Source organism: Melopsittacus undulatus, chromosome 9, assembly GCF_012275295.1.
Source record: "Melopsittacus undulatus isolate bMelUnd1 chromosome 9, bMelUnd1.mat.Z, whole genome shotgun sequence".
Lineage (NCBI taxonomy): Eukaryota > Metazoa > Chordata > Aves > Psittaciformes > Psittaculidae > Melopsittacus > Melopsittacus undulatus.
In genome coordinates, this window is record NC_047535.1 from 24,671,560 (window position 1) to 24,684,210 (window position 12,651).

General features: G+C 40.2%; 1 protein-coding gene across 4 annotated transcripts in view; it reads right to left on the reverse strand.

Annotated features, from left to right (window-relative positions):
- Window positions 1-7,924: 7,924 nt before the first annotated feature.
- PPARG (peroxisome proliferator activated receptor gamma) overlaps window positions 7,925-12,651 on the reverse strand; it is a 58,547-nt gene continuing 53,820 nt past the window's right edge. For 3 of the 4 annotated variants that reach the window (XM_034066019.1, XM_034066020.1, XM_034066018.1), the window contains one exon: window positions 8,055-8,510. In XM_034066019.1, coding sequence (XP_033921910.1) covers window positions 8,263-8,510 — 248 coding nt within the window. In that variant the 3' untranslated portion in view covers window positions 8,055-8,262. Of the gene's footprint in view, window positions 8,511-12,651 lie in introns of all 4 variants that reach the window. The other variant, XM_034066021.1, reaches the window with a different exon arrangement.

Genomic DNA, 12,651 nt, shown 5'->3' on the forward strand with positions numbered 1-12,651 from the left:
TTAGAAGGGTCTTAGTCAAATATAACATTCCAGGCTTGGTATTAGTTAATGTATGCAGTGTTACTATGTACAAATGGAAGTGTTGGATAGAGGGAGCATCAGTGAATGATTGCTATAAATATCTTAAGTGGATGCTTTACAGCCCATTGTTTCCTCCTTCATAATACATGTATTAAACTGTATAATCTCCAGTAATGACAATTTATTATGGTAGCACAAGGTAGAAACACACTGCACTTATATTGTATCTTGCAGGTAAGCACCTCACAATCTTCTACAAAGAGAAGATTAAGGGTTATGGGGGCCCAAAAATAGCTTACACCAGAAAATACCCACTTTATGAGTAGAGGATTTTTATTGGTAAGTTCAGAACCTGGGCTGCCCAAATAACTTCTATATATCACCTTCACAACACTGCTGTGTTTTCAAAATCTGTTTTCTAGTAGGATTTCATTTGGGTATAATGCCACTGCCTTTAACAACATGATACCAGACTTGAATTATACTTGCAAGCAGGCTCTGCACCTTTGCATTGCAGTGGGAAATGCAATGATAATTTCTTGTGGTCTTCTTCACTTCTGGAGTTCACCCAGAAATGAAGGTGAATATTCCCAGTGACTTCAGTTTTCATTATCTTCTGCACTTTAATTTTTCTTAATAGCAGATGCCAAATGAAAAAATATATTCCTCTACTAAGCATTTAATATGTTTTAATTTTAATAATAAAAACCCCAAGACTGTTTCTGATAGTCATTTGAATTATCCTTTTTTTCCACTGGATTGCAAGTTCAAGCTTAATAATAAGAATTGGGGAATTTTATTCCATAAATTGATCTTAAAAAGGGAAGTACCTTGAAACTCCAATTTTCCTTGAAGCTGACTTTATGATTACCCTGGTTTCCATGTGATGGTAAAAATCCATAGATTACAAACACCTCATGTTTGTACCTCAAAGTGTACGTGCAGGGTCTGGCTGCAGAAAAGCCTGCGTAGCACTGGATCTCATTTGTGAGAGCTCAGCTATCACATGTGTGATGGCCTCTGCCTAGAATTAATCTAGCAAACAAAAAAAAGGCTATTGTAAAATGTGGAAGAATGTGCCACCTACAGAAAAAGACAGTATAAGAGATGTTTGTCTAAATAGCTACTAGATCTTTTGATTAAAGTTCAGCTATGAGACTGTAAAAACAATCTGGATTCAGACCCACTGCAGCAAAACTATTCTTTGATTCCCTGCACATTAGGGTGGACTGTTGCAATGGGCAATATCAGAACACTTCAGAATCCACCACATTGCGTGACTCTAATTATTCCTTGCATTTTGATTTAGTCTGTTTGGAGGCTTGAACTGTGAAGGACTTCTGTGAGACAATGTTCTTTGTGAAAGAACCTCCCCATACGAATGGGCCACAATTGAAATCCCAAATTTGAACAGCTTTGAGTTTTCTTCTCCGTGTGTCTGCACAAATGGTTGGAACTCTGCATGTAGATTTGCCCCCATGGTTTTGGATCAGGTTCATGTACATATAAAGAAGGAAACCTAGCAAGCAGAGTTTCACCAGTGCAGCCGGTTTGGAGAGATTCCATTGAACAGTTTGAGATATTATCCTGTTATCAAATAAAGACCCAAATCCTTCTGTTTGATCTAAACCCCAAACCTGTGAGAGCCACCTCCTTTGCTCTGCTGGGATTTTGTGTTGAGTACAACAGGAAGAAGAGAGCTCTCCTTTGCCAGCAAACAGATGTCCACCAAAAAGATTTTGCTAACTGATCAATTGCAAAATCCCTCCCTGCAATCCTTTATAAAATAAGATGCCCTCTGTCCTTCCTCCCACCCCGAGCTTAGTTGCCAAAACTTACATACAAAATTATTACTGTAATGTTTTATAGTCACTGGGAAAAAAAATATCCATTTGGTCTTAGGGAATGATGTGAAATGAATCTCTGGCCTCAAAAGAAAAAAAAAGTCTATTAAAAGTAGTTCTGTTCCCTCCCTCCTCCCTCTCCCAGGCCCCTTTTGCTCCCCTCCCCCAACAATAAAGGATGTTTTGGAACAGCCTTTTCAGGAAACATTTCCACAGCAAAATGCAGCATCATTTATAATATTTAAAGCTACATTTTTGTTGAGATGGCTTGGCAGGCTTTGCTTGCAAATCTGGCAGGATATGGCCAGCTGAGAGTTAGCACTAACAAACTGAGGATATGCTGACACAACAGAATGCTTTAATCATCATTGCAGCAAGCAGGACAAGATCTTCTCCTGCACTGCCAGCTCTTCCCAGTGTGAGAACCAATGGTGCTCCGTATTTCTCCTTCCCTCCCCTGCCTCTGGAGACAGCAGTTTTCCCTTGCTGTTTCCACTGAACTAAAAAAGCCTTGTTGGGTAACAGCATATAATATAATGAGCAATGGCTATTCCTCTTGGCCAATGCTGGTATGAAAATGCGACCCATTTCCAGCCCAATAAGGAAGCCTCGTAATAAAAAAGAAAGGCCTTAAACAGTATTGTGTCTCAGTGGAAGGGCTATTTTCATTTGCAGCTCAAGCTCTACTTCTGCTTTACCATTCGTGCCCTTTTCCAAAGCAGGGCTGAAAGTTAGATTCAGTTTGCAAACTCTTAACTAGAAACTTGTCCCATTTGAGAGCTGAGAACCGATTTTAGCTGTCTGCAGAAATCCATTGAAGTAAATCCATTTTTCATTTAAAAGAAGTCTCAAAGAATTTAACCCTGAAGATCTGAGAATTAATACTTTCAGTAAGATTTGCCCAGAGTAAGGCTTGCCCAGAGAATTCCCACTCTACGGGCTAGATAAGCTACAGCATAGAGACTATGTTCCTGCAGTAATTTAGCACAGGATTTGATCCATCAAATGCCAGAGGCCTGTGCCACGAAGGAGACTGTCAACTGAACTAATCATGCATAGTTTGTGGGCATATTCATATAGAGATGCTGTTTGCTGGCTTTGTTGCACTAAAATTTCTTGCAAACACAATGGCTGTTGCACAGTAAAAATGGGAAAACCTATGAGAGGCAGGCCCAGCAGTCAGGCTGGGTGCTAAGCTGGGTGTTGTTCCTTATCTGTGGATCCTGGTTAGGACAAGATCGAATTCCCTTACTGCTCCCTCCCTTTGTCTGCCTTGTCTGGTGTTCCTTGGAGCAGTGCTGGTGTCTGTAAGGCCAAGTACAGCAGGACTCCCTAATCTTGTTTAGGAACTTTAGGTGCCTTGCATACAAATAAGTACGATTAGTGTACATTCCCAAGATTACACATTACACAGGATACATTCCCAACATGCAGCTGTGCATGCTGGGAAGAACAACTGATATCTTTGCAAGTGTGCAGCTTTTATCCAGTACACCAAGGCCCAGATGCTGGGGTATCATAAACAGGGATACTCTGTGTAGTCCTTGAAGTAGAGTGTGGTTTGCCAGGTGTGGTGGATGGTCAGACACAGTAAAACTGCACTGTCTCCATATCTGGAGCTGTTGCTGCTCATACCCATCTCCAGCTCAACATCCAGGCTTGAGGATATGTGCATCAAACAGCTCACATACCAAGGAGGAACCCACCTGAATTGTTACATCTTCAAAGTAGGGGTTTAGCAAAAGAGAGCTGATGAAATAGAGGGCCAGGTGGCAATGCAGGTTGATCAGAAGCAAAAAAGCTTCTACCTAAATACTCTTTTTATCCTGGAGATACAACGGGCTGTATTTTGAGGCAACTCTCAGAATGTATGAGCAAAAAGGTAACAAGCTGCAGTTATTTTACACTGTCTGCAGTTCTTCCACCCACAGATTACTAGCAGGGGTGTCTGGCTGGGAGCTGTGCTGTAAATTAATGCTGGGTATGTCCTTGCTTATGTGCACAGGTACACATGTATCATAGTACTGTATCACATTTGGAATCTTTTCCTTACTTCCTGTTGTCGTTCGGTCACTCTTTGGCTACTGCTTGTTTACTTGAAGGCAGTGAGCAGTACTTGAGATGTGCTGCTCTAATTCCCTATCTATACCCTGCATAACACAGTGAAATTCAGAAACTGTTTTCCCTACAATTATCAGCATTTTCAGGGCTAGTTTGTGCCAATAAAGGTGAACATACAGTATTCATATATACAGTATTCATATATACAGCTGCATTCATGTAGCTGGAGACACAGCTATGCAGCTGATTTTTAACTACCATAGGCAAGGCAGTTGGAATGGGGTTTAAGATGAGGCACATCATTTTTTCTGGTGCTTGAAAGAAAACCTGAAGCATTTGGCAGGTGTATAGCTGAGCTGCTGACCCAGGGTGCTGGGTTGGTTTGACCCTCATCTTTGTTTTGCTTCTCTAAATCTTTAAATGCTGCAGCATTGTGTTGCTTAAGTTTACAAAATTGATGTTAAGGGAGAGATATTACCTCTTAAAAGAAAGAAGCCCCATTAAGATGTACTCAGCTTCAAGAGAGAGAGTTTACAATTGCTGATCAAATATTAAATCCTGATCCCCCAGGGTTTAACTGTACTGCTGGTGCACTGAAGCCTGGAGCATGTATGCTGAAGTGACGGGGCAGGGCAGGCCTGTGGCACTTCCACAGCTTGGAAACACGAGTCATGGCAACAGTTATCAGGAAGGCCATTTTCTAGGCTTCATTATTTTGGAGTACTGAAGGGCTGTCTGCGGTGGGAAAAGGTATGGTAGGAACACACAACCCCACTGCTTCCTGTCATGCAGTGCTGAAAGGCAGTGAGGTACCTGCAGGAGTAGGATAAACAGGTTTTCTTCTCTGTTATGGAAAAGGTGGTTAAAATGGTCTCAGCTGCCTTTGCTACAATAATGGTGATGTTTTCCTCTCCTTTAAGTTTTCATTTTAGGCCACTTACAGCAATATTTACTATAGAAATGGTCACCAATGAACTTTGTCTGAAGATGGTAATTTTCCCTGTTATTCAATAGAGACCCTGGAGCTTCCACAGGGAATGGTTTGATGACCGGCTGATGCTGGGCATGGGGAGGGAAATGGGCAGAGAGCTGCGGATAGGTGTAGCTATCCCAGATGCCATTCCCTAAACAGGATTTACTTCCAGCATTTTTCTGCTGAAAAGCAGATGAGTATAAAACATAAGACAGAATAACAGCTCAGAAGCTTTAAAGCCTGTGGGAATGTACCAGTATTGAACTGCACCCATCAGCCCTGAAGATGTTGTGCTGTAGGGAGCAGATGAGTAAGGAAGGACAGTAAAACACAAGGCAAATGAAGTTCTTCAAAGGCAGGCATGTACCAGCTGACTGTTTCTATTTTTGAGTTGTGAAATGGTTTTAGTAGCACTGGAGATCAAAACACAAACATTTATGGCATAGCCCATTCTGATCAAAACTCCAGAGGGCCTGGAAATATTACAGCCCACTTAGAAACTCCCATTAGCAAGTTTTTTTTGTTTTTAATAAATAATGTCCCATAGAAACAGAAAGTATTTACAATTAGATCAAAATTCTGAATGTAATTCACAAGAGAAAATGCTATTTTTTGAGAAAATGTTTTTGTATCCTCATAACAGTCATTTGTTCTAAATTAGTACATAGTGATTGTCCATGAAACAAACATTTTTCCCTGAAGACCTATTCTTGTAGAGAAGTATTTTAGACCAAACTTCCTAACCATGATGTAACCATTTTGAATCAGAACATTTCTGTGATTAGTAATTCACATGAAAATTAATATTTTCCATCACTTGAGGAAAATGTGATGGATAATTATCAAAATGTAAGAGCAGACATGATGTAGGAAGAACAATAGTTTATTAGAGCCTCTTATACAGTTGAAAGAAAAGTATAGGCTTTGGGGCAGTCAGGGCCTTCATCCTAATAGAGGATAACACCTCTTCCAGCATAACTGTCTTCTCTTTTATCCTCAGACCATTATGAATATGATCATGCTGCCACTTTCAGAATGTATAGATTGCATATGTCCATGTTAGGCAGAATGGTTTAAACCCTGTCACTGCCGAACTGCTACCATCAAAAATAGTACTACTTGTACTAAAGTAGGATTAAGCTCTTTGAGTTAATGTGCTTCTTGGTTACACAGTTTTTTCCCATAACAATGTAATGGACTTAATTTCATTGTCAGTGCATCTCTTCCACTGTCCTTTTCAAACAAATTTTAATATTACCTACACGAGAACATGCCCTAGAGTTCTTTATTTAAAACTAATTCTGAAGTCTCATTTCTAGTGAAGCCAATGTGAAACTGGATTTTATTGCTGTGTTACTATTACAGGAATGCAGTGTTGGAGCTGTGGTCCATCTCAGTGCCAGTTAATTGTTGATATGTCCTCCTACAGGGGGGGATGAACTCTGCAGTTAAATAGAGGCTCTCCCACTAAGGGATAGATGGCAAAGTTTCAAATGTCCAGTAGAAAACAGATTAAAACAAGAGAACATATATTCTTCTCAGAATCTGATGCTCTGCTAGCACGTCTAGCTTGAAATGTGCACGAAACATGCAGTCTTGAGCATTAACATGCAATATTCCATTGGCTTTAGGGCAACCCTTTCTAAGTTACCTGGAATGAGCTCACTGTGAACTTGGTGAAGATCAAAGCTGTTCACTTCAGCCTTACACTGACTTCATCTCAGTGCAATTTCATCCATGGGTTTTAAACCTTGAGGCTGCATGATCCAATTCTCCAAACTTCCTGGTGGGCATAACTCCTATTACTGACCATGGGCCCAGAGGTTATCTGAAATTAGTAGGAAACATTTCTAGGTGGAGAAGGCATGAGCTCAAGGATTTATTTTACTATTTGCCTCTGTCAGCCTAGTTATTGCACAGTTTGCACCAACGTAGAACTTCAAGGTCTACATCGGGATTAAGGCCAATTTATCATCCCTGAAAATCCAGTCTACTCACATATGCACTTACATTACCTCTTGGTCCAGTTATGTAGCACCACTGAAACTGTCTCACCAAGTTTAAGGCACACTTTTTGCTACATAAATAAAATGTGGGCATGGGGAGGAAACTAATGATATTAAACTGAGGATGGCTCCTTACTTCAATATAAATATTACAATTAGTGGCTTTTCCCTCCCAGCATTCCCTCTTCTGGTCCACCAGCATGGATCACACCTGTGACTTTGTCAGGGTCACATTCACAAATAGCAGATGTGGGCATGCTAAACGTGAATCTAAGGGAATCTCACACCAGTCCTGAGAATACCCAACGAAGACAGTGTAAGTAAACTCACCTTCTGCTCAATTTATTCATTTCCTTGTGCTTTGCTGCCAGTGGACACTTCGGTGACATTATAGGGCAACATATACAAGGAAATTAACAGTCTTAACACCTCAAAGCATTCTCCTTCCCACTGATGAGCAATGATGGCTCAAGTCAAACTAACATAGGAGGGTTTCCATTACGGGTGTGTGTTTTAAAGAATGAATTTAAACCTTCCTTTAGTTTAGGAGGAGTCATGCTATTCCAATTCTCCATGACATTTGGGACTGAATGTGTTGTTCAATGATAGGTCATCAATAATCTGGGAAGGTCTCAGGCCAAGTGGTTTGCACAAACCAATTGCAGACTCAACCAAGTGACTGAAAGCTGCATTAGCACTGCCTGCTGGGGCACGGGCCTTGGGAAAAGACTCCCAAGAGCCATGAGCAGAGGCTATGAATGAGTTCTTGAAATGGGATCTAGTTTTGGGGTTTTCCCACAGCTGATGAGCCTATTCTTACACTCAAAACTCTTCACAGAGCTCTCTCAGTGTAGAAATTACATTAGGGTAGGCACAATTATTGTCAGATCTGGCGCTTCAACTTTTGCCTCTGAAACTCTCCTAGGCAGTTACACTCATCTGTGACTCCACTTCATTGCTGCTGCCTTGGGAGCACAAAATCAAACATACTACTTCAAACGTTTCCCTAGAAATGTTTAAGGAGATGTTTATTTCTCAGTTGCGGATGGAACTGCATACTGAACCAACCCGTGAAGCATCAATCATACTGCACAAGCATTGTAAGAAATAAGATATTTAAAAAATTAATTCTGAAAATACTGCCAACAATTTTATGATATAGATATTTTTAATATTAAAAGTAAATTGTAAATGTATCTTTATAAACAATATGCATAAAATAGATCTACTATACTAAGCTCTCTCTTTTTAAATGCTGCTTCACAGTAATTTCTTAGGTATGCAAAGTTTTTCCTCCAAGAAATAGTGCAATCTGAAGAACATACATTATGTCAGCGGATCAGAACTACTATGGTCATTAATACAAGTCTTTATAGATCTCTTGTAGGAGTGGATGAAGGCTCATGTCTGTCTCCGTTTTCTTTATGATTTGCAAGAGCTGCACGTGTTCTGTTACAATCTGTCTGAGGTCCGTCATTTTCTGCAGCAACTTTGCAAACAGCTGTGAGGATTCAGGGTGATTCAGTTTCAGCTGGAGCTCCAAAGCTTGCAGCAGATTGTCTTGTATATCTTCAATGGGCTTCACATTTAACAAACCTGGGCGATCTAGGGGGAAAAAGGGGAGTTGTAAGTTTATGAAGAATGTGTTTCTTAAATCTGTTTGTTTCTTAAAGATTTCTTAGTGTATTGAGCACTTACAGCACTTCCTGACAACTGTTTGACAAATGGGTTTATCTGTCAGATCTTACTAGAATCTGCTCAAAGACATTTTAGAAATAATCTTAGAAACAATCTGAGCATTCGTGTGGGGCAGATGCAGAGGCAGGTTCGTACAATACTACAATGCATATTCCACAGTAAACTGGGAGTGTTTATGGAAAGGAAGAGTGATTTACAGTTGGGGCATAAACAGTCTGTGTCAATTAATTCACTTACCTGACACACCAACATATACTCAGATGGATTTGCATGTAGTTACTCCCATTAAAAATGTCTCCTGCTAAGGGGGATGCTAACCTATTGAATTAAAAAAGGCATAAATTCATCTTGTGCAGTCACGCTAACTTGGGGGATTTAAAAACCACAGGCTCAGTTCTTCTCCACACCCAAGTTCCAGGGGCCATTAAGAAGTCTCACGGTAAGCTTTTAGCATCAGCTCCTCAGCTCAGCCCTGAAGGCTTATGGCAGTGGAGGACTGAGAGATGTGGCTTGCACTGAAAATGCCTTTCCTGGGCTCGTGCCAACAGAGTTCTCTCTCCTCCATATAGATCTTTACAGCTCGGGCCAGCTACTTGCACTGCCACAGCTGTGAGGTCCAGCATTATCTTTGATGTATCTTATTCTTCAGCAAGAAGCAAAATCTTTCCTTTTTAACCACTAGTATCTTTCATCATAATAGCTATCTTGTTATTTCTGTCTGTCCCCAAATACCTTCTGAAGTGCTTGCAGTTATTCGTTAACATCGTTTGTAACATTTGTTTTCCAACTTGAGGCAATAAATTACTTGATTCTACACCCATGCAAGTTGATAAAGTTGCTTAACATTATTAAACCCTCACATATGACAATGAACATCAGTAATGTGTTACTGCTGAAGTAGCCTCATCTTGATTATCAGAATGGAAAAACAGTCAATGATTTCAATGACATTTGCTGTGAAGCTATATAATCAATTTATAACCAATAAAAAGCAGTGCCTGAAATCACTTCCCTAAGGCAGTATTTCCAAATTTGAGCTATATTAAAATGGTGAAAAATAGGCTGTTATTTGCTGTGATCTCAGTAACCTTTCTGTGCATCCAGTTCTACTAACTCAGCCTGGCTTGTGCTGAGAACAAGGAACAAGGCTGAGAGAAAACAAAGCTCTTTGTAAACACATTGGGGTTTTATTCCACAGGTCAAAAACTGCAGTGTGAACTAAAACTGAAACCAACTGAGTATCCCAGCCATGAACACACATAGGTCAGCCCTTAGGAAAGGACAGTTAACTCTCAAAGAGTTGAAGCTGGGGAAAGTTGCAAGTTTAAAGTACCATAAAGCATGGCTCAGAATGTCTGTAAGTAAATATCATGCAAGCAGAAAATTGTCTCCAAACAAACAGCTACTTTATTAATGCCCTTGGGCAAGATTATCAATGCATTTTTACAGAAACTTGAGAGAATTTTTGGTAAATTTGAGATGTTTCCTATTACCTACATTTACTGCGTGTGCTGGAAAACGACTGCCTTCTTTATACCTTTCAGAAAGTTCCCGGTTTTCAGTACATCAAAGCTGTTAATGATTTTGGCTTTGGGGTGCGATAGCTTTAAATTAGACTTCTGTGCTGCAGCTGAACTCTGAACTATGTATGACTCATTGCTCAGTGATAGAAAAACTCAGAAAGCTCAAAGCCTGTGGCCTTGATTTCCTCTGAGATTAATCTCACTTTGCCCCCTGCTTCTTTTATGATGGGAATTTTTAGGGTGTGAGGTTTTCAGCAGTGAAACCCAGTTCAAGCCTTGTGCTCCCCAGCACAGTCCAGGAGGCAAACCCAGGAGATCAGTACTGAGGCTGGGACTCGCCAAGGAGCCCCCAAATTGGGGTGCCCAAGGTCAGTTGAAGTTCAGTGAGACTTAAGCAACTAAAAGCCCTCAGATCCTTTGAAAATCCCAGTCTAATGGGTTTATAATGACCCAGTGGAACTAGAGTCAGAAAAGATGACTATGACAAAAACCTAGGAGATAATCATATGTTATTTTTAAATAAGCCAATTTGAGAGGAAGGAAAATTCCCATTGAAGGCAAGAGAGATTTTTCATGAATGAGAACTTCAGGATATGAACATTATTTTTTTGGGTGTTGACAGTTTGTTATACTTTCTCAGTAAAAACTTCTTACAGAGAAAAATACTGTTTCTCTTCCAAGAAACTTCTAAATCGGGGGGGGGGGGTGAGGGGGACGAGAGGAAGGAAGGAAACAAGAGGCAAAAGCTTTAATATAGAGGTATTGTGGTATATTTCTTGTTGTTAAGATGCTCTTAACTATATATGCTCTGAATTCATTGGGCTACTGCACCAAAACATGTACCAGAAATGGGAGCAAACAAGATGTGACACTGGTGGAGGCGTTTGGAGAGGCTAAGAAAGACAGAATTGCTGTTTGACAGCTCACAGAGAAATCTGCAAGGGGAGGTGCTGAGAGGAATGAAAGACAAGCTCCAGTGAGTGGCAGCAGGACTTTCTTACTATACAGTGGCATTAGGCTGCAGAAGGCCAAAGGAAAGAGAGTTGAAACGATGATGGTGAGAGACAACTAAAAGCAAATGAACACCACTGTTAAACCTCTCTGATACAGAAGACTGCTGATGGAAGTTTAACCTCTTTATGTGCTATTTGTGACCTGCCTTTTATCCATTCAGACTATGCCAAGAGAGTACCACATTTCTCTTTTCACTACTACTTGTCTTTATGAATTCTTTCATTTGTTTCATTCATTGTCATATGGCTGTTTCATTTGGCTTGGAAATTCTGCAGGAAGCTGTGCTAAGGAAGAAAATGGTCACAGAAGTGACCATTAGCCCCTTAGCTTTGAGCGCCAGCTGTATGACTGCGTGAATTGATGTTCTATACTGGGTCAGGGAAAAATATGTTGTTTATTTCCTTACAGCTCTGGGTGCTTTTTTCATGTCCCTGACAGTAATTGCAATTTGGTTTCTGTTCCTCACATATGAAACTGCTATCTGTACGCCTTTACCCATACCTTTATATTTTAGTACCTGTGATCAAGTGCATTTTGCATTCAAATACACATTCTGAAATCTTAATATGAGAAAACAGGCAAAGATACGGGTGACTGCACAACTGTGCTACTTCTTTTGCTGAGGCAGATATGACTCAGCAGTCTGAGGATTTTCTTCAGGACTGTAACGTGTGTTGTAGTCCCCAGGACTGTGGTTCAAAGCCCACAGTGGTTATCTGCAGTTCTTGGTGTGATTATGGAATGCTTCTTTGTTCTTAACAGCTTTGCAGAGCAGGATTTGTGTAGCAGTAAGTTAGGAACTATTCCTTGGTACTATTCAGTGATAAAACTTCAAATTTTGCTGATCAGATTGTAGCAAAATTACTGAATGCAATGTTTAAACAAGAGCAGTGACTGCTGTAAAGAACACACTCAGAAAACAGAAGTGAATGAACATTGGTGAGTTCAGGTACCATTCTGACTGCACCTCTGGGTAACAGAGTCTGAGTCTTCACAGGTATTCCCTACTACAGTTCCCAAACACCACTGAAGCCTAAACACTGCAGTAGTTCATATACAAAAGTTCAAGTCTATGTGGACATGCTACAAAATCACCTTTTGAGCTTTTCCTTTATTTAACAACAACCTGCTTGAGTGAGTCTGCTGTTTGTAAATGTGGATTATCCCAATATCTTGGACTACCCTCTTTCCTGCCTAAACACGGACATCCAGTTTATTCTCCTTAAACCTTCTTATGACAGACTTCATTTTCAGCTCGTTTGTATACCATATTTTTAAGGATACTTCAAGTTCTATAACATTCATACCATGGCACTAACTACTGGCTGAGGATATGCCTCAGTGGAATACAACAGGGAGGAAGAGTATCTCCTTGAAAGGAGTCTTCCAAACCCCATTTTACCAAATGTACGTATTTATCAAAGCTACCATAAGTAAAAGGACATTGTAAAGAGAGTTTGGCATTGCTGTTAATGGCATAAAGCATTTCTTGGGTAAAACCAAGGTAATAT